General features: G+C 28.1%; 2 protein-coding genes across 5 annotated transcripts; one reads left to right on the forward strand and one right to left on the reverse strand.

Moving 5' to 3' along the window:
- The first annotated feature begins 1,466 nt into the window (after nucleotides 1-1,466).
- Nucleotides 1,467-4,410, forward strand: LOC149876445 (uncharacterized). The gene is made up of 2 exons (XM_090075412.1): nucleotides 1,467-1,757; nucleotides 2,164-4,410. Exon 2 carries the CDS (start codon nucleotides 2,180-2,182, stop codon nucleotides 2,510-2,512), a length of 333 nt encoding a protein of 110 aa, XP_089931538.1. The 5' UTR covers nucleotides 1,467-1,757; nucleotides 2,164-2,179; the 3' UTR covers nucleotides 2,513-4,410.
- Nucleotides 4,411-10,581: 6,171 nt separating this feature from the next.
- Nucleotides 10,582-22,995, reverse strand: LOC145187324 (organic cation transporter protein-like). 4 transcript variants are annotated; one of them, XM_090075339.1, is made up of 10 exons: nucleotides 22,750-22,995; nucleotides 19,957-20,376; nucleotides 19,394-19,497; nucleotides 18,746-19,066; nucleotides 18,071-18,286; nucleotides 13,376-13,510; nucleotides 11,971-12,056; nucleotides 11,640-11,748; nucleotides 11,348-11,558; nucleotides 10,582-11,075 (listed from the first exon to the last, which is right to left on the reverse strand). In XM_090075339.1, the coding sequence occupies exons 2-10, from the start codon at nucleotides 20,365-20,367 to the stop codon at nucleotides 11,052-11,054; spliced, it is 1,617 nt and encodes a 538-aa protein (XP_089931465.1). In that variant the 5' UTR covers nucleotides 20,368-20,376; nucleotides 22,750-22,995; the 3' UTR covers nucleotides 10,582-11,051. The 4 variants fall into 4 exon arrangements, 3 of the variants coding, with proteins under 3 accessions (XP_089931465.1, XP_089931466.1, XP_089931467.1); XM_090075340.1 differs by lacking the exon at nucleotides 22,750-22,995 and adding an exon at nucleotides 20,481-20,567; XR_016448697.1 differs by lacking the exon at nucleotides 11,971-12,056.
- Between the last annotated feature and the right edge of the window lie 275 nt (nucleotides 22,996-23,270).

Below are 23,270 nucleotides of genomic sequence, written 5' to 3' on the forward strand. Positions count from 1 at the left end.
AATCTATACTATTTTGAATTAATTCTATTATTATTATTGAATAGTTAAAAAAAAAAAAAGTAAAAAAAAAGAAAGTATTTTGTCAGTTTCTCATTTTATAAAAAACTATTCGTTTTTTAAAAATATAGAAATTTATTTAACTATGAACTGTTTATGAAACATCGATTGCTGCAAATTTAAGACTACCGTAATGAGATTCTTTTAAAAACGAAAAACAGCAACGTAATCTGTAAAAAACCCCATTATAAGTTGATTACGATGAAAATAATAAAAGGAGTTTTCATAGATAGTTCTAAAAACTTTTACATTTTTACCTGAGCTGAGAATCCATCTTAATTGAACTGACAGAATGAAGACCAGTTTCTAAAATAGAAATTCTCATCAAACTCCATCTCAAATGTTATTTGTTGGAAATCTCATTTTGCATCATTTTGAAAAAATCACAGATCACACAAACATTAACTGTAAAAATGATTTCCATTTGTCCCAGTCTTCCATTTCTTCACTCGCAAAGTAAATTGCAATATTTTTTATATAATGATAATAATAATAATAATAATAATAATAATAAAAATAATAATAATAATAATAATAATAATAATAATAATAATAATAATGATAATAATAATAATAATAATAATAATAATAATAATAATAATAATAATAATAATAATAATAATAATAATAATGATAATAATAATAATAATAATAATAATAATAATAATAATAATAATAATAATAATAATAATAATAATAATAATAATAATAATGATAATAATAATAATAATAATAATAATAATAATAATAATAATAATAATAATAATAATAATAATAATAATAATGATAATAATAATAATAATAATAATAATAATAATAATAATAATAATAATAATAATAATAATAATAATGATAATAATAATAATAATAATAATAATAATAATAATAATAATAATAATAATAATAATAATAATAATAATGATAATAATAATAATAATAATAATAATAATAATAATAATAATAATAATAATAATAATAATAATAATAATAATAATAATAATAAAAATAACAATAATAATACAAATATTGATAATAATAATAATACTAATAATAATAATAATCTTAATATAATTAGCACAGAAACGTTTAATGTTTAATGTTTAATGCTCAACGTCGTTTCGTCATTAGTTACTAGGCTTTGAAAAAGCGCGTGCTCTAAATGCACGCGGCCATTGGATAAAGATTTCTTAAGCGAGTTGAAACTTTTTTCCTTTTGGAATTTAATTATTAGTTTAGATATATTACATAAAGAATCATATTAAGAGAAATGATAATCGTTAAGATCATGTTATAATTGAAGTAAGTATATAAAATAGTTATATATACATTTTTATTAGCTAAAGTAGAAAGGATTTAAATTTTTATCAGAAAAAGTAGAAAGGATTTTAATCTTTTAAATTGTTTGTATTTTGTTTGTTTTAGCTTTTCTTTTAGCATTTTTATTTTTGTTATTTTAATTTTTAGAAAGAAAATAGGGGTATGGATGTTATTTAAAGTTACACTAATGCTACTTCCATAAAATGGTTATTACTACTTTGAAATTTCTGTGATGCTTTTAATTATTTTTGTTCTTTTTTAGAAAATTTAGAAAAATAAATTAAAATTTTGTGCCAACACTGACATGGCATGTCACATGTTATTGTATGTAAAGGTTAAATTTTGTTATGAGGATTACAGTTCTTATGAAAAAAAAAAAGAAGGTAAAGAGTATTGTTTGTAAATATATATTTTGTTTACTTTGAATCTTTTTAAATTTTATGGCGTTATTTTTAAAATTTTTGTTTGCACACGTTTATTGTTTGCATATATGCTTTTTTGATATGTATATATATATTGAAATAAGTGCCTTTTAGTTGTTTTATCAATGTGTTTTTACAACAATGTAAAGTGTTTTTTTATTGTTTGTGTATGTGTTAATATGTGTTATATAATTGTTTTAAAATTGTGTTGAAATATTTATATAAGGTATATATTTAACCTTATATACACATTTAAACACATTTATTGTGTTTATAGTTGGTACATGTTTATATTATGTTGTTTCTGTGTTTTCCAAGTGCTGTGACTTGGTAAACATCTACCTGAAAATCAATTATTGTATTTTAGAGAAGGAGCAGAACAAATGGCTTTAGATTGTGCAGCTCAACATGATACGCACCTAAGGGCATGGTTTAAGTTAAATGCTGAAAATGAAAGAGCACATTGCAATTCTTATGTAGACATTCCTTATCACTTTATATTTGATGATAAACATTGTAAATGGAAGGTTAGACAAAGGGGTGGTAATAAGGTGATAGTAAGAATGTATAAAGTTAATCCAACTGGAGAATTGTTTTTTCTTAAACTGTTACTTTTGCAAGCAAAAGGAGCAATATCTTGGGAGGATGTGCGTACTGTTAATGGTATTGTCCTTGAAACGTTTCGTGAAGCATGTGTTTTGAAAGAATTGTTGTAAGATGACACTGAATGGCAGAATACTCTTTCTGAGGCGGTTTTAACAAGTACGCCAAAGCAAATTAGACAGTTGTTTTCAATTATTTTGACCTTTTGTGAATCTGACAATCCTTTACATCTCTGAAATACATGCAAATCTTTTATGATGGAAGATTTCATTCACCGCTCAATCCCACTTCTAATAGCTGAACAAGCTACTCTTCATCAAATTGAAAAGATTATTAATCAAAGTGGTAAAATGCAGACTGATTACAATCTGCCTGTTATTGATGAGTTTATTGGCTTAAATCTAGAAAATTTTGATGAAAATGTTCAACAACTGAAATAGTAGAATTGTGTATAACACAACCAGCTGAAATAGTAGAATTGTGTATAAAATGTTCTTTGCATTGGCAATGTGTATAAAATGTTCTTTGCATTGGCAAAATGTTCTTTGCATTGGCAATGCAATTGGTGCAGAAGTTTGTATTAACTGAAAATATGAGAGTACAAGATGGGGAAGGTGAATTTTCCCAATGGCTACTAAAACTTGGGAATGGAACAATACCTGTCAAAGAGGAGGATCCTTTTAAAGGATGCATTAAAATACCAAATCAGTGCATTATTAGAGAAAATGAATCAGTTGTTGAAAAGATTTTTGGAGATGCTGATCAAAATGATTATTCTAAACGCGTGATTTTAACACCAACTAATGTTGATTCATTATCAATGAAGAAGTGCTTGAATGTCTGCCGGGTGAGGTCAAAATATATTTAAGTGCTGATTGTTCTGAAATGTCGTCAGTTTCCTGTCAGATTGGCTTATTCAATGACAATTTTCAAAAGTCAAGGTCAAATATTTGATAGAGTTGGGGTATATCTCAAAAAACCGTGTTTCTCTCATGGTCAACTATATTTTGCATGTTCAAGAACTAGGGCATTTAATAGTTTGTTTTTCAAAATTGATAAACATCTCATTCAAGGTATGGTAGGTGAAAAGTGTTACACAAATAATGTTATTTTTTTTTTATTACTTTAATATTTTTTTCATAGTTTTTGATAAATATACCTGTCATTTAGTATGTTTATATGTGTTATATGAAACCATATTTGTTTATAGCTGTACATATGTTTAAATTATGTTGTTTCCATGTTTTCAAAGTGGTGTGAGTTGGCATTATATTGAGCAAGATTGATAACCTTGCCAGCCAAGCGGTGTACTTATAGCAGAGGTGTGACTTGGCAGTATTTAGTGTCAGGCGGTTTTACTGCTTTAGAGCTAGGTTGTGTTGTCTAGCCTTTTTTAGTGTTTCTGGAAACACAATGTCTGTTAATGTTTAGCGTAATGTGTATGGGAGAGTATGCAACCTTGATCTTTAAATCTAGGGTGTTTTAATGTCCTAAATTTGAAGTAATTGAATAACTAATATTGAATATAAAAACAAATATACTTTTATGTAGTTATATGTTTAGTAAAAAGATAAATATATAGTTAACATTAAATTGGTTTCCTAATTTTGCCTTTCATATTTTAATTTGGTTTGTTATTTTTGCTGGATTTTAGGATCAAGGATGTAAATATTCTATTGTTATGTGTTACTGTTGTGATGTTTTGTGTTGATAGACTGCTTGGCTTACCTTCACGTTGGTGTCTATTGTTAAAAATTAGTAATAGGTAGTTTCATTATTGGAACTTACTGCTTTTATTTATTTACTAAAAGCCAACATTATGCTAAAAATGCAGTTTATATCATTTGATTTTTTTTTTTTTTAAATTTATTTTAGTATTGTTAATCCTTTGCACTTCGAAATAGATTTTATAGTTACATTTTCGATAAATGTTAATATTAACTGCCATGTCAAAATAGGTTACTATAAATAGGTAAATCGATTTTCAGTTTTTATGTGGTTTTTTTTTTTTCTTTAAAATTTACGATTGACGCATTTATACGATTTATAAAAAGAAAACCTGATTACATTTTATTGTAAATTTTTGTCAGTTAAAATGATATAAATATATTCAATTAGTTCAATTTTTTTTTAATTTCCTCTATTTTATGCCTAATAATATTTGTTGTATGGGATCTTTTTAAACGGGGGGTGAATATTGTAGTTTTGCGCATTTGTCAAATATCGAGTTACTTAAATTTTATAAGGTGTTTAATTAGCTTAATTTTGAGGAAAGAAAAAATGCTTATATATGTTAAATTCTTAAATCATTCTTTCACATTTTATTATTCTGGTAAAAGGTCTTCATCAAAAATTTGATTACTCTTCATAAAAATAAATCTATTCTCCTGACCATCATTAAGGCAAAAACGGGGAAGGGAGGTCCTTTATTAGTGTCAAAATATTTAAGAGAATTAAATTTCGAGTAACAAAAGGTATTTTTAGTAAATGGTAGCAAATTACCGTTTATTAAAAACTGTTGAAACAAAGAGGCCATATATAAAAATGGTCAGATTAGTGCCATAAATAGTAATGTTCAGTTAATTTTAATTTATTTAGTTGTGTGCATTTAACGTTTTAAAGACAATTTCCTTTTTTAAAGAAACATGTATCAAGGGGATACCAAAAAATTAATAGTTAATGTATAGTTAACGTTCGCTTTATATTACTCTTACTAATTAAAGTTCATGTTATAAAAAATATAACAAAAATTTAGCTTTTTTCGTCAATTTAAAGCATGATGAAGTGCCATTATTTTCTGTCAGTAACTAAAAACGTATTGTTTTGAACTTAGTAATGTTGAGGAAAATGGTTCTGCCTTACACTGATAATGACATATGTCAGTTTTAAATTTCTCAAATAATGTTAAATAATTGGTAAATTATTTTACCTCCATACTTTTATTTTAATTTTACAGATGGCTTAATTTTTTAAATTTGAAGGCGTTTTTCTAAAAGGGTATTAGTAATGGTTTCGCAACTTTAAATTGTGGAAAACAGCCACCATAAATTAACAGACCGACCATAACCCGTATTACGGGTTGCTTTTTGCTAGTAATAATAATAAAATAATAATAATAATAGTAATGATAATAATAATAATAATAATACAAATAATGATAATAACTTTTATGATATCTTATATTCGAAAATATTTGTAACTTCTTATATTCTATAATTTTAATAGTTAATTAATCTAAAACTGTATTAAAGTATAAACTTGAAATATTTTTATATAAAGATAAAAAATAATAATAATAATACAAATGATAAATTACTTAAATATTAAAAACAGAGGTGGGCACTTCCGACAAAAGTTCCGATATTCCGATATTCCACTAGTATCGAACTAAGAAAAAAATATCGGATTATTGGACTAATATATTTATCAGACATCAACAATAAATCATAAATTACTTAAAAAACAATCACTTATGGGTTTTATACTTTTTAAAAAAATCGGACTGGCCGTATTAGATATTCCGTTAACTAACGGACTAAACAAAAAGTAGCGTACTATCGGACCATCCAAATTTTGTATTTCCATCTTCCTGACTTTTATATATGAAATAAATATATATATATTTTTAAAAAATGCAGATTCAATTTCACGATCACGCATATCTCCTCTGTTCCAACAACTACTCCTGTTTTGTCTTTAAATGTTGCTCTTCCCCTATCCGACAGGGGGCAGGTCATTCTCTACTCTAACTGCTGCATTAGTGTCAGTCAGTGTTGTTAGATTCTTATTTCAACAGCTCCGTAAGATTTCGGGTAATACCATTATCCTCCTTATCCTTAGAGTCCCAAAACACTAACTCAGTTGCCTAAGTTACAAGTTGCGGTACGATGTATAATATAAGTTTACTACAGCAAATTCCAGAAACGAAATACTTCCTCTTAAAAAACCGTAGCAACCGAAACTTGTTATTTACCCCCAGCTCAGTTTTGCGACTAAGCAATATTTAAGTATTAATAAATTATTAATTACTTAAAAACAGTTATTGATGGGTTTTATAATTTTTAAAATTATTTCTGTAAACAATTACAGCTAAGTATCATGTGAAGTTGAAATGGACAAATATTTAACATTTACATCAAGTCGTACATCTAGTACTGTTAGCCACAGTGATATGTCGAGCCGGCCTAAAAGTGAAATGAGTCAGATGAGTGATGAAGAGGAGATAATAATGCTTGATACCTTCAGCCAGAGAGATGGCCAGTTTTCCTGTGATAGCACTGTAAGGCCTCGAACTCCAAGCCAAAGAGACACTCAGCTTGCCACAGGCAACATAGACAGCCTTAGGCAAGTTGCCTGTGGCAAGCTGAAAAAAAAAATCAAAAAAGCTTTTAAATTTTTTTTAAGATATCGGACTAGCGGATTAGGAACTCAAACTAGCGGACTTCCGGATGTCGGACTCAAAAAAAAAAGCGGTTGCCCAGCGCTGATTAAAAGTAAAAACATACAATAAAAACGATAAACAAAAGCGTATTTAAAAAAATCATATTAGACAATAATTTTTAGTAAAGGATGTTGATCAAGATATTTTTTAAAAACCTGTTAAAAGTCAGCTGCAACTAAGCATCCGCGTTTCCAAACTGGCGCACAGTGGGACGAAATCCCGATTTCGTGGCCAAAAGTCAAATTTTAGAGTTTTATATTTTCGTCTTTTTACGTTCAGATCTTGTTTTACAGATAGTCCTAGAACAAAACTCCGAACAGGGTAGGTATATACCTGCTCTAGGGTGGCCTGGGCGTCAGCTGACATTTAGCCTTCGTTCGGTACGCACTAAACAAGTGGACACGTCGAAAAATTCTTGCCTGTTTTAAAGTGCTGTTAAACTGAAGAAACGATTTCAATTGGAATTCGGCAAAATGGAATCACTTTCTGGAGGCATGTAGAATATATGGTTATGCACTGTAATAGCTAATTTTAATTTTTTTCTTATTTAAATCGCGCGACAAGTAAACATAAAGTATTGTAAATTTTTTATCTGAAATCGATTTTCTAATGTCGTTTTAAAAATTTACCCGCGGTTATCCACCTTCTTTTGACAAGGAACTGATAGTGTATAGTGTTAAATATAACATATTAAAAAACTGGCTGCCATTGAGTGCCATTTTAATAGTGAGACTAGTTTTTATGGAGGAATGCGTGGTGCGACATTAAACTATGTTAATAGATTAATGTTGCACCACGCATTAATGGTCATGGAAATTAGTGAATTAACATTATTCAATGGCACTAATTACATTTTAATGCAATAATTTTTTATTTTAAAAGTTACTTCTCATTCCGTTTTATGATAATCTCAAAGTTTTATAAAATAGTCCTCAAAGAACTTTCAGCAGTTATTACTGTATTTTTTTTTACAGAGTCTTCCAAATCTTCAAATATGGAATTTTCAAGAAAAGATATATTCTTTATGGTGAAAGACAGTTTAAAAAATGAATATAAATTCATCGTTGATGTTTTGACAGATGCAATTTTCAAAAAAACGGAACATGTGATCAAGTAGGAGAGGATGAAATGTCATTATCACGGTTATTTTCAAATTTTCGATCGAGATGGAGAAAAAGTGGATTAGTGGATTTCTAGCCTAAAGTTCTTAATTCTAAACATTTGTCAATACTTGTTTTAAAATTCAAATTTCGGATTAGATTCTCTTAAGGGTATTTCTAGCTCTACTCTCTTAGTTTTAACCTAGTGCCAATGTTCGTTTTCATATTGACATTTTAAATCTGATTAAGCTCTTGCTCAGTGTGTTTCTTGCCTGAATCTCTTAGTTTTTACCTAGTGTCAATATTCGTTTTACCATTGACACTTTAAATTGGATTAAGTTCAATCAGACTAAAAAAGTAAGTGCTTACTTTTTTAGTCTGATTGAACTTAATCCAATTAACTTATTCCTAGTAGAAATGTCAATATTAAAGCGAATATTAACTCCAGGCCAGAACTTAGAGAATGAGACTAGAAATACCTTTAGGACAATCTTAATTTTTTCAGAAATTTAATCAGAAACTTCAGTTTTAAAATGAATATTAGCACCAGGCTAGAACTAAGAGAATAAGGCTAGAAATACCTTTACGAGAATCTCAATTTAATCAGAAATTGGATCAGAGACTTCAATTTTAAAGGAAATAAAAGTTTTAGGGATAACTTTGATGACTCTGGTCATCAGAGTTATCCGTAAAACTTTTATTTTAATCTATATTACCTAAAACTGGTATTAGGTAATATAGATTGAGTAAGGGCTGTTCAGCGATCTTGCGTGTGTGTGACATGGGGCATAGAAATGTTTTTCATCTGCGTGAGTCTTTAGTTTACTCTGGACATCTGTCCGAAAACAATTTTACTACTCCCAATCTTAGGGCTTATGCTATTTCTTCCCTAAGGTGTTCACTGCTCAGTCATGACCAATCAGCGCAAAACTATTTCCAAATAAGAGAAAAGATTTTGACTGTTGTTTGCTATCTTTTTTTTTTTTTTTTCAATTTTACATTTAATTAGTCGTAATATAATAAAGTCCGTGTATATGTTCTCGTAATACACCAAAATCCGAGATATATTATTTCGTGATGCAATTAAATCCGTGATATATAGACTAATTTAAATAAAAACTTGGTATCTGATAGAAGATCTAATGATTTTGTCGCCAGAACCATAAAAAGTTATAATAGAATATAACTTAAGCCATTGATAGATATAGACAAATAAAAATGACGAAATACAAAAAACAAAAGAGCGTGTTTATACAAATTTCTTAATTTTAAAAGTATTTCAACATATTGTCATTAAAGAGAATGAATTTTTTTAATTTCTTTTTAAAAACTGGGAAGGTAATTGATAAATCAAAATTAGGTAAAACAATTTTGTTCCAGAGATTGGGTGCACGATAAGCTATACAGAACTGATTGAATTTTGTTCGACAAAAGGGTTCAAAAAGTGAGTTATCATTTCGTAGTGTATACTTATTTTTTGTTTTTAAGGTAATAAAATATTTAAAAACGTGTAAGGACGGATTGATTTTACATTAAAACATAAAGCATAATATTTTATATACATTCACTTCATAAATGTTAAGTACTTTTATATTTTTGAATAAAAACTTTGAATGCGTGAGTCGATTTTCAAAACAAACTAAGCGTATTGCGTGTTTCTGACGACGGTAAAGAGTACGCAACTTACTTTTGCTTGTACTTCCCCAAGCAATATTTGCATAGTTAATATAACTATGTATAAATGAGTAATAAATGAATTATGACCCCGACTAAATTACTAAACTTAAAAAACTATTAGTTCCTCATCAAATTAAATACTTCAGTAAATCTAAATGATTAATTCAATGAAAGCTGAAAATTAATTCTAAGAATTTTTGCAAGTCATGAGTTGACGCAGTTAAATTTAACTATGATAGGTATTTACAAAAGGTCACTGAGTGTGGCCAGTGACTTCATTAATATAGTCGGTGTTTTAAAGCAAATCTATAAACTGATTATAACTGCGGCACAATACAATCAGTTTGCTGTTTCTAACCCCTAAAAATGAATGAGCATTATTGCAAAATTTGTCATGCTCAAGGGAACTGAAAGAAAATAATACAATGTTTTTAAGAGCTCTCTAAAATGCGTGCCAAATAAGCTGATGAATTTAGGTAAGCTGACAAAAACTGCATTCTTAAGAAAGAAGTAAAACAAATTGCTGTAACTTTATTCAACATAGAAAAGAATGGTTAACAATTATTTACGAGAGTCAGCTTAACAAAACTTAAGCTCTGACTAATTTCAATACAAAAACCATAACACATATAAATAGAAAACATTCAAACTTTTGCACCAATCAAATTGCATTTATAAAAAAAAGCTAAAACACTGCGACAAGTTTACAAAAATAATTGTTGTATAAATTTTCTAATCATAAAAATGCAGATTTTCTTAATGTTTCGTATCACCTTAGGCGCAATATTGTTTCTCGTTTTCAAGCAGAATTTGATTTTAAAGCTGATGATGGAAGATAAGTTTGAAAAATATCATGAAAAATTAAAATGCAATATTATTAAAAAGTAAGAATAAAAATCAAGCACTCAGCTCAAACATTTACCCATTTTAACTTAACCAAATACAAAAAGAAAACACAAACAGCGACCTTTCAAATATATAATCTGTACAATAATTTATTTTGCAAACGTCAACACTGATCTATAAATTGTCTACAAAATATTCTGTATTAAATTATTGCTTTAAATTCTGCAATAATTATAATGCATTCTGCATTATTTTTGAACTATTTTTGAAATTGCCAAAATCCATAATAAAGAAACAAACAGTTTGTAAGAAAGCAGTTAAAAACTCGCTCGTAATAACTTAAGGAAGTTAAATGATTATCACTCGTTAATAAAAATGTTTAAAATGAGATGCTCCTACGTCTTAAGAGTCGAGGTTCTCAAGGATAAATCGTGTTAAAGCGAAATATATTGAGTAAATTTACAGCAAATTCATCGCATCCATCTTTAAAACACTTTGGAAAAGTATGAGCAAAAGATGCTCTCAGCGTGTTGATTCTTTAGGTTGTGAGCATTTTTAAAAAGTTGATCATTTTAAATAGGAGATGTGCTAACAGGGTTGCTTATCACGAGCCTATAGAAAACATTATGTTTTATTTATCATTTTTTACAAATTTATATTTATAATTTTATATAGTTTTAAAAAATTTCAAGTAAATATTGAAATGAATAATCATTTAATCACTTTATTATTTAATTTCACACTTCCTATTTTATATCCAGAAGTTTATTTTTATACTATTCAATTCTTATATAATTATATATTGATTTCTATTTGAATTGAGTTGCCAAGACACAATATGGGAAGCTATTTTATAGAACCCAAATAAGATTAGGTATTCATACTGTGGACTCCAGGACTTCTTCTACAGTTTCGACAGTGGACTTGCCATTAGTTTCTGATAACACGCAGCAAAACAAACCTGAGAGTATAAGTGATCCACCCATTATTATAAAAGGCAGTAAACGATACTCATACCCTAAGAACTGACTGACCCATGGGGAAAAAGCAGCACCAATAATATTTACAGTTGTACAAACACCAATGCCTTTGGACCTACATAAAAAACTATTTGTTAAACATGTGAAAATGGTTTCATAAAAAAAATAAACTTGTATCAGAGAAGCAATAGATTACCTTACAGAAGTTGGGAAAAGCTCAGTTGACCAAATATATATGGCGTTATAGGAAAGGTTTACCAGGAGCTTTCCTGTCATACCTAACAAAATCCTTACCCATGTGTAAACTATAAAGCAAAAATTGTTTAAAAAAGTAAAAACACTTAAACTTGTTTAGAGTAGAAAAAAAAAAAAATCTTAAAACAAATCTTATTGCTCAATAAATTTATTTCAACATAACAACTAACATATTTTTAAAACATTATAGCAGTTAAAAGTAACATGAAAATATTTAAAAAGAAAAACAACAACAATTATTTTAACATAAAATTTTGGGAACTTGAACCCACCTGGTTGTGAAGGAACAAATGCCAAAATTAAAAAAAGCAATCCTCCAAATACAGATGATAATATAGTTGTTCGTTTACGTCCAAAGCTTAAAAGCAGAAGTAAAATGAAACCATTTTACTTTTAAAGGAAGAATTTTTTAATGTCATTTCAAAAATATATATTGATTACAAATAGTATTAATGTATTAGTGAAAAACTAAGGTTACATGTCCAATATCAAGAACCAAAATCTCAATGGTTTTTTAACTGGACATTTCGATTTTAAACAATTTTTCATGTCTGGAGATTTTTATCACAAATTATTTTAAAGAATTTTTCATTTCATTTTATTTCTGCTTGTTTTTGAACCATTTTTTCTACTCATAAGAAACAGAGCACTAAAATTTTCATATTTTTAAATTCAATGAGAACTACAAAACTACAATGATCAATTAGTTCTAATGATTCAGTTAATATTTCAATTAAAATAAAAAAATGTTCGAAGAAAAATTCAAGTAAAACAAATTATAATTTCACATAAATATCTTTTGAAATATCTGTAAAAAAGGAAACTTAATGATAAATATCTCTATGTATCAGGTTCTCACTCAGATATCTTAGCTTAGGAATTCAGAAAGAGACTTATGTAGAAGTCTCTTTCTGAATTACTAAGCTATGATATCTGAGTGAGAACCGATGAGAAAAGATGTAGAAACTTAGACAGTAATTTATGATCCTGCAACAAATAAAAACTCCAGGTTTAATTTAGATAACATAATTATCATTCTGGGTGCAATATGATACACATTTCACATTTAAAAATGTGTAATATAAATTGGGTGGGAGGGGGGTGAATGGTGAATCAAGAAACTTTATCAGGACATTAAGATGTTTCATTTTATACAGCTGAAGAACAACAATAAAAAAAAAAAACTAAAATAAAAAAACTCTCAATTTCTTCTTCAGTGTTGAAATATCAGTAGATAAGGTAAGATTGTTTTGATAACCTTGAAAAATAAAGCTTGTAAAAAAAACTTTGAATATCATAAATAAAATCACAATCATTTAGTTTAATGCTTGAGCTATTTTTTGAATTATTCAAAGACTATTCAAATAACTTGTCATAAAAAAAAGCTTGTTTTTATTTAATTCTTTTATCAATATTTCTAATATACTATCAAGGATTGTTAAGCTACAATAAATACTAATCATTTTTTTCACACATAAGAATGTCTTCGGAAACACAACTTCTCTGAGAGAGATGACATGAGTTTAGTCAAAAAATGGTCAAATTTACTTTTTAACATAAATAATTTTTTCTTATACCAATATACTCTTTTTAAAAGTAATATTCTGCTGTGGATATAAAAAGGAATCAAGAGAAATCAATTTTCATAAATGCATAAACAAAACAAAGATGTCTTACTAATTACATAACCATAAAACCATCATGTTTGAAGGAACATCTGCAAGGCTGACCAAGGCAAAGTCTAAGTAGAGATTCCCACTAAGTTTATCTGAAGAAATAGAGATGCCATAGTAAACTAGGCCAATGCACAACCTAACACAAAATGTAATATGATTTATTTTTGTTTTTGTAGATTTGAGATTATTTTGAAGATTTAAAACTTTTTTGTAGAACTAAGATTGCTGATCTGAGATTATATAACAATCAAGATCTGTAAATTTATCAGTTATTCAAAATAGTAATAGTAAATCAAAATAGTAATATAAAATCCATCTGAACATGTAATCAATTTCTCATCTATTTTAACATTATAAATTGATTAAAAAACTTATAAAAAAGATTATACATTGATCAAGAGAAATGCAGAAGAGCTACCATTTAATGTCTAGTATGATTTTAATTTGCTAGCAAGCAAACCTTATTCATAATTTTCTACCCACAAAACTTTAAATACTTTACATCCTCATTTATTATGTCCAGGTTGGGATAAAAAAAAGACAAGGGCAGGAGAGATGATAATATTTACTTCTTGAGTAAAAGGCAAACCAATCACTTCAGTTAACTGTCTTGCTCATCTGTATTCAGAAATTGATACAAATTTGTGGAGAAAGAAGATCATAAATCCTGTTGGGGAGGATTACTTGGGAGACAAAAGAAATACAAAGTTTGGCAAGCAAACTGTTAACCAACAACTTCCGTAAGTATAATGAACTGCCTAAATTTGATGTTGCGAACAGTAAAGATTACTCATAGTGATTAAAAATTGATATCTTAGCAAAAAAAAAAAGATTATCTACTATTGAAGGAAAAGCCTATCTACCTATTTAGCACCTCATTCTAGGTTTATCTAAACATGTGGCCTTTCATAGGCTGTGATCCGAAGGTGATCAAGATTAATACCGATTGCATATTATGTTATATTTTGAAGATCAACACCGCATTTGTTACTTTTTAATCAACATATAAAAAATAATATTTTTACCCTATTTATACAATTTCAATCAGTTAAAAATAGATAAATTGGTTTTTTAATAATCATCATAAATGTGCTATATATGGCACACTTATGGTAATTTGTCACCACAACCATGCATAATTATAGGATCGGCATGTCCAAGTTACAAAAATAATTTTAACATAAATTTCTTCTGATCAGGCTGGTATTTATCCTTGAGTAGAAAAACCTGATGAAATAATTATCCAAGTTCATAGTGCAACTTCCAGTTTTTGTGTTAATTTTTTTTTAATTTCTTTTTAATGAGGAGTGTGAACAAAAAGATGATTATTCCTGATAAAATATATTGGGGAAGTGCCTGATTAATACCTGATTTTAATTGAACTATTTGCACTGAATTCAATTATGTAATAAACATATTTTTTTTGCATACACATCTGGCATTTGCATTGTTTAAAAAAACAGGGATAGTACCATTTGAGCTGAACCAAAGGTGCAACCAATATGGATTGAAAATAGTCATATTCCACTGTCCAGAATTACAAACTTTTATATATAACTATGATTGATATTGGAATTGTTGAAACCATTGTTTTCATGTCTTAAAATGTGAGTTAGAAAAATGCTTACCAAATCTAACCTAATAACAGAATCCATTTGAAAACTGATAGATAGTTAGCTCAACATATATGTTTATGACAAAATTTTATGTAAATATTTTGCTTGTTGATTTCTCAATATTTTAATTTTCATTTTTATTATTTTATAGCTTGGCCTTAGAATATTTTTACTAACTCATAGGTCCCTTAGGGATAAGTTTTATTTTCAATACTTTTCAGTTAAACCTACTATCTGAGATTGGCAGAGAATGGCAAACATTTCTCCAATATTTCCAGACTTTGATTTCATGTTCTCACTTTTCAACTATATTAAAAAAGATTTTGCATCCATTTTTTTTCTAAAGATGCTTGCCATTACATTTCACAATAAAGCTGACTAAGCATTGCTCAGTTTGGCCTTGCTCTGGATGGCCAAGTCATTTTGGCCATGCTGTGGATGCCTTATGTACCTTTCATACCTGATCCAGTGATGACTAAAGCCCTGATATATTGCTTCAACCACATGTTCACTAACCAGGCTTAAAGACATCTTTGTGGCAAATAAAATCCTTTAGGTAATGAAAGTCAGTATGGAATCTAAAAGCCCATAAAAATTGTTTTTGAACAGTCATACCTCTCAAATTATCTGCCATGGTAGGAAATCTGCTGAATATCTAAAGATACTGGTTAATGACCACACTTGCCCAAATAATTTCCAGGATCTGGAACAAATGGCAAGTAACACCCAAGAAATATGTGATTCTATTGGATCTGGATGGAACCAATTTAGCAATTAACAGTTATGAACTTCATCCTGATGTTGGACAACCCCATGTCAAGATGAACACTAATGAGATCTTTTAATGAGAATGGTGGCATTTACAGGCATGTTTGATTTTGGTCTTGTGCCACTGGATCCTGGGTATGATTCATTAGATGATTATTTGTTCAATAGACAGTACTCATTAAAAATGCAACTTTTAACTGAGCACTAAAAACAACAAAGAATTGTTAGAGATGGCTACTAATGTTGCAATTTTATTCATCATATCAATTACTAGTTTTGCCTGCCGTAATAGGTGGAGGTGATCCTCCAGTTGTCTTAACAAGGTGTACTTTTCCTTGTGATGAGACTAGCAGCTTTAGAATATTTTGCAACCAAATGTGCTTAGCAGCTTTAGAATCTTTTGCTACCAAATCCTTTAAAAATTTCTAACATGTGGACTGATTGCAGTTGTGAGGCAAGCCTTATCCTTAAGGACTGAAGTATTTGCTGCATTTTGAAGGAGTTGCCTTCTTTTCCGAGTTCAACAAGACTCCTATTCTTGATTTATAAATATCCATTAAAATAATCTGAATTTTCTGCCAATAAATCAACAACCATGCATGATATTTGGATGAAATTTATCTACATTATTAGTTTATATGTAGATAAATGTAGATTAGTTTATATGTAGATTATGTAGATTAGTTTATATGTAGATAAAATCATTACTTGTAAGCAAGTGCCAACATGAAAATGTGGATGCTGCCAGAAGGTCAAATTTAACAAGTATTTTTCTAGCTCGCATTTAAAGACATGGAAATAGTAGTTTCAGCAACCTCAAATTCAAATTATTTCCATGGAAATCATAATTGGATTTCAAAGTTTTCATTTCTGGACAATGGAATGTGCCTAATTTCACTACCATCAGGTGGCACTTTTGAGTCAGCTCAAAGGGTACTGCTACTACTTTTGTCACCAGTGCATAGCAATTTAAATAAAATGTAACAGTTTTTGGTTTTCTAGCATTTTTGGCATTTTACATTTTTGGCAGATTACTACTTGATGATGAAGCTTTAATAAGAAGCATGGTTTTTGCACATGATTCTTCTAAATTTATTTAAAGTATTATGAAAAGATGGTTAAATTCTCTTTTCACTAATAGATGTGCCCTAATATAAGAGATTTCAAGTCTTAATGTGTTTGATATAATCAATAAAGATGAATTATAGAATAAAAGCACTTAAAAAGTGCTTTTATTCTATAATTCATCTTTATTGATTATATCAATAAAGATGAATTATATAAATAAATATCATATCTGAAGATAATCAAATATTGTTAGGAAACCTTGGGTAGATTCTGACACTGGATCATGTCAGCTGGTGTTTGACCTAAAGTATATTAATATGGTCTTCATTTTTGTCTTTGGTCTTCATTTTTGTAAACATCACTAAGAATTTTTTAACTTTTGATGGTTTGTTAAGAATGTTTTAAGCTAAAATTTATTACTTCATCTCACCTCCAGAAAAAATATTATCTTAATCAGATCACCAGATCATCAATCCTCATAAGCAGATCATTGGCTCATATTTTAAAAAGTTGAATCAAGATACAGTACTTTCAAGTTTTTTGAGGTTATCATGGGATATAATGCTGGTAAACTATCTCTTTGGAAATTCTGCTCCAATATAATTCATACAAAGTTTTTCTTGAAATCCAATATGATATGAAGGGAAGGGAAAAAGGAAATATTTTGGATTAACTAATGGCTGAGATAATTTTTATTTATTTGAAGTCCCACAATCAGTCGGATAATTTTTAACTAAAATATGAGACGGTCTTGTACAACTATGAGAAAAAAGTGCTATTTTGTATATCCAAGCTACATGCTCATAAGTACTATATAGCAACCATACAAGTTGGGCACCCAAGCTTTATCAACTTTGCTTCTATTAGGCACCCAATCAAAGTTGATGTGCTTTTCTTGTAACTGTTTTTTTTTTTTTTTTTTTTATTAACAAACATTGATTAATCATTCATAACCTTTTTCACAGATTTACTTAAGAATATTTTGAGATATTTTTCTTCAAATATTCAACCAAATAAATAGATATATACATGCAGCAAAAAATCAACCACCTCACATCTATTCATTATTATAAAGTTTATACACGTGGAAAAATATTTTCTATAATTGAATACAGCACAAAATGTTAGTTAAATTGAATAAATCATTTGCTAAAAATGTGTTTAAAAGTTGAAAGATCTATGAATTCAAAGAAGGTGGGAATTAAAAAAAAACAAACTTTTAGCACACAGTAAAAAGTTCATACCAACTTAAAGCCTGAACTAAAGTAGAAAGAAACATTTGCCATGGATAGAAAACGTATTTAAATGAACTTTTGAGCTTGTCTGATTCTACTGAACAACTTGAAAGACATACATTAGGCCATGGTTTCTTATTGTACTTTGCAACTCTATGAAGAATCATTTCAGCTTTGTATTTATCATTTTTTAGACGAAGCCATCTCACAGATTCAGGAACAAATCTGAATAGAAAGAAATTTTAAAAACTTCATTTTTACTCAAAAAAACAGCATACATATTAAGAGTGATAAATTACCCAAATTTTTTTAATTATATTTAATTGTATTCAAATTATATCATAAAATTATATCATAATTACATCAATATTACTTAAATAGAGATAATTATAGAATAGAAAATTTCATGTAACAGTATACATATTAAAAGTAATAAATTATCCAAACTTTTTTAATTATATTAATGAATTCAAATTATATCATAAAATTATATCATAATTACATTAATGTTACTTAATTTTATAAACAAATAACTGCATCAATATTTCAGAGAGTAATTTTAAAAAACAAAGAAAACAAACTTTAGTTTATAGAATTACAAATTGCAAATTTTTTAAAGTTTATTTTAAAATATTAAAATTAGTAGATAAGAACAATGACTTCAAATCTCTTATATGGACTCACTGGTAGGTAAAAATAAGTATCAAATATGGTGCAGTTAAAATCAACTCAAGAGTACGCCATTTCTGAATAAGCCATGCTTGCAATGACATTAAACATAATGCCATGTTAAATGAAAACCAAACAAGATTAGAATAACTTCTGTAACTTGGACCAACTAATTCTGTCATTAACACCCAAATAGCTAATGTTGCTCCACCTTGTAAAATTCCTGCTACAAATTGAATGGCTAAAAACACCCAGAAGTTTTTAACAAATGCACTGGCTAATGCAACTCCTACACATGTAAACCAAGCAGGGAATAAAAGACATTTTCGACCAAACCTAGATAATAAAAAACTTTTATATTTTTTTAGTAAAAATGAATAAAAAAAGACATTAGCAATACACAAGTTCAAAGAAATATTTGATGATACTTTATGTAGAACTTACTATACTTGAAAAAGTTCTTGAAAACAGCAATTTTTTTATTTTGGTCCTGATTTTTATTTCGGTACTTCCATTTTTAAAAGAAAAGTGAAAGAGCTTCAGCACCCAAAATTTTTATAGTTAAAGCAATCAACCTTTTCTAAAATTTAATATTAACAACTTACATTTTGTATATAACTTAAGTTTAAATTTTAATCAAAGCATAAAGAATATAATATATACTTATCAGACACAATGCCTAGAAGTATGGAACCAACTGCACATCCTAACTCCGATGCACTGTAGACAACAGGAGTGAGAGCTTTTCTATCACAAACTAAATCCCACTAAAATGTAAATAATCAAACAATCACAATTTTGAGAAATCTGTTACTGTTGTGTGTGTATATATATCTATATGTATACATATATGTATATATTGTTCAAAAGTTGTTTTATATATATATATATATATATATATATATATATATATATATATATATATATGTATATATATATATATATATATATATTACTTCTACAAAGAACTCTGTATTCATCCATCTAGTTGGATTTGCAAGACCAAGAGATCCAGATGGTGCATTACTAAGCATGTTGTTTAAACTTTTATTTATATTTATATATATATATATATATATATATATATATATATATATATATATATATATATATATATATATATATATATATATATATATATATATATATATATACATATATATATATATATACATTAAAGTTTGAAATTTCAGGAAAATTTGTTTGCTTATAAAATTCAGATATACCTCTGTTACTATTGAGAATTCTTTACTCTCAACAAATCTCCATGATTCTCTTTTCATAGAGCATCTTTCCTTGTAAAACTCATCATTGTCAGAAAAGACACCTGTTCTGTTGCATTCAGAATTCACATGAGAGCAAGTCCAAGGAGGATCGATTCCAATGAATGTAATTAATAGGTTTTGGTAGGTGATTGGTACCATAAGCAAACTAAGCAAAAAAACCAGTAATAGTTGAAATCTACCAAATTCTCCAATAAGCGTCAGTATCTCATCTATATCCATTTCTTTCAAAGATTCGGTATCAGACTCATGTTTGCATATTAGATCAACATTACTTTCATCGCCGCTAAAATCTGAAGAGGAGTATGAACCTTCTCCTATAGTTGTTGCAGGTGTCTTTAAACCCACAGTCATTTTTTTAGTCTAAAATAGATATATATCTTAGTACTTATATTTTTAGTAGTTATTAGTTGAATTTTGTTAAGTTAATTTGAAGTTTTGATTTCAAAATTAGAAAATCTTTTAACCTTTTCATTTTTTTAATGAGGAAAAAAAATTTCCAAGTTTAATGAACTATGAAATTACATCAAGTCACAACACGATTTTAAAAATCCAAAATCTAAACAAAAGAAGTTTTAATTATGAAAGTAATTGGATTTAGCCAGCAAAAAGTTTAAAAGTATTAGAGACCAAAAGAATATAAATATTCAATTGCTGTCAATAGCTTCATACAGATAGGGTACTTTGATTAGAACAGGGGCCTATCCTATAAAGCTTGTTACGCAAAACACAAAATAATGAGTATATACAGACAATTTTTTGCCTAAATTAAAATTTTGCGTAATTACACAATTTTCAAAACCACAACCATATAAAAAATGCTTAGGGGAGAGTGGGGCACCATAAAACACTTTTGGTTTTTGTTTTGTAACTACATTTTTAAACATGTTTTTTTTTTGTGTGCAATTAGTGCAATTTGTAGATAAATATTATACTTTCAATATTAAATTCTTAAATTAACAAAGTAAAAGAGGTCAAACTCATTGAAACTTATTGAGTAAAATTCGAATTTTGTATCAAGGTACCCCACCCATGGGGTACCTTGATATAGTCTTTGGGGCACCATGAAACAGGATAATCAAAAAATTATAGAGTGTTGGAAAGTAACACAAAAAATTTATACAAAAAAAAGAAAACTTTTTCTAAAGACTCGTTACAATATTTTAAAATTAATAATAGGAATCATGTTCATCACTTAATAAATCACTTTCCGAAACATTTTTTTTTTTTCTGATAAGATAGTTGTTTCATTATCTTACTTATCATTTCTTTTAATTCGAGTATTGTTTTTTTTGGTGTATCTGTTGCTATTATACTGCTAGCTTTCTCAAAAGGTTTTATTTTATTTTTTCTTTTAGCGGTCTTTGGAAATCCTTTTAACTGAGAAGGGCTTACAAAGTTAGTAACTTCAGAATCATTGGCTTGACTTGTACTTGGCTTGGAACTGACAAAAGACTCTTGAAGCTTTTCTGGTGAGAGTAACAATTTATCAGTATTCAGAGTTAATCCAGTATTTGTTTGATATGTACTTGGATTGTTTCTATCAGTAACAACACTACATAAAAAATCTGCTTCTAAAAATACATTCTTGTCAAAGGGAAATATTCCACTTTTCCTAAATCCACTTTGAATGTTTGTAATAGTACAACTTTTTTCATATGCGATCTTAACACAAGATGCAATATCGTAAATAGTGATTGGCACTTCAGGATGATTTAGATTTTACTGCGTCATTACAATAAACTTTGAATGGAGCAAATACAGAGACATCTAAGGGCTGCATTTTGTGGCCACTATGTGGTGGTCTAGTAAGAATAGTAACATCATTATTCTTTGCAAGATCAAGAGCTTTTATAGATAAGTGGCTCTCGTGATTATCAAATATAAGTAGAGATGGATTTTCTTTTGACGAGAATGTTTTTGATATAAAATGTTGAATTACTTCTACAAATAACTCTGTATTCATCCATCCGTTGGATTTGCAAGACCGAGAGATCCAGACAGAGCCTTATCAAGCATGTTGCTTAAACATTTTTTGTGGAAATATCATTACAGGTGGTATGGTAGCACCTGAGGCACTTATGAAAAAACAGCTTGTCACCAAAACTCCACGCTCTCCACTTGTCACAGAGTTAACTTGCTTGATGCCTTTTTTAGTAATGATTTTATTACATCTTTGTACAGTGGTGGTAGCTGTTTCATCCAGATTCCAAATGCGAAATCCATCACCAAACTTTGATTCTCTTAAATACAGTGCCTCTAAATTAGTAAAAAACTTTTGTACATTGTAATTATTGAAAGATGTCATTCTTGACAAAGAACATCTTTCTGGCATTCGAATGCTTGCAGAATTCCGCTTTAAAAACAACTGCATCCATTCTATTCCAGCTTTCTTCTCTTTAATCCAGTTACTGGGAACTTTTATATCTATTATAGCCATATCAAAAGTAATAGATCTTAAATTTACAATAGACTGTCCATAACACATTTGAGAGCAGGTAACAATATATTGCTTCAAAAGATTTTCTTGCTCTTCAGTAAATACTCTTCTTGTAGAAAAATTGGGTTTCATAGTTATGATTTCTCCTTATTTTATTCCTTTTTTTCTTTTAACATATCTGTATACATAAAAACACACATTAAGAATTTGCTTTTAGTTACAAACTTTTGCAAGTTTCATTTACTAAGTAGGACAAAGTAGTACTTATTGCTGCAGAATACATAAGGATAAATTACCTGCTAAAGGTACTGTGATTAAGATTCATTTTTCCTGCAGCAACTCTTAATGACACCCTCCTGTTAAAACTAAATCAACAGCTACCTCCATTGAATTACTCGAGGTTACTTTACTAATTTTTCTTACATAGATCCTCATTCTAATCTAAAAATATTAAAGCAATAACAAAGAGGCTTTACAATGTATAAAAATTCAATTAATGGTCATATCATGATTTCATACCACGCTGAGCTTATATTTACATTAATAGACTTTATATAACAGTGGAAATCAGTATAAAAACATAAATTAAATGAATGTGTAGTTGAATTGCGTGAAGAAACTACGTAAAGCGGATTTGATTGACGTAGTTTCCTTGAAATGTTGTAAATATAGTTTAAGCGGTTTATTTTATGAGCATATTTGAGGTTCTTTGTATAAATTGAAGGAAAACTTTTTGTAAGAGGAGTTTAGGAGAAGAGAAATTGTAGTTTTGAAACGTGTTCGCTGCGAGAAAACAACAGAATGTTAATCTTTCAAC

The sequence above is a fragment of the Hydra viridissima genome, unplaced genomic scaffold, assembly GCF_058129835.1.
Source record: "Hydra viridissima isolate aposymbiotic clone 2 unplaced genomic scaffold, HvirCarnegie_v1 scaffold_20, whole genome shotgun sequence".
Classification (NCBI taxonomy): domain Eukaryota; kingdom Metazoa; phylum Cnidaria; class Hydrozoa; order Anthoathecata; family Hydridae; genus Hydra; species Hydra viridissima.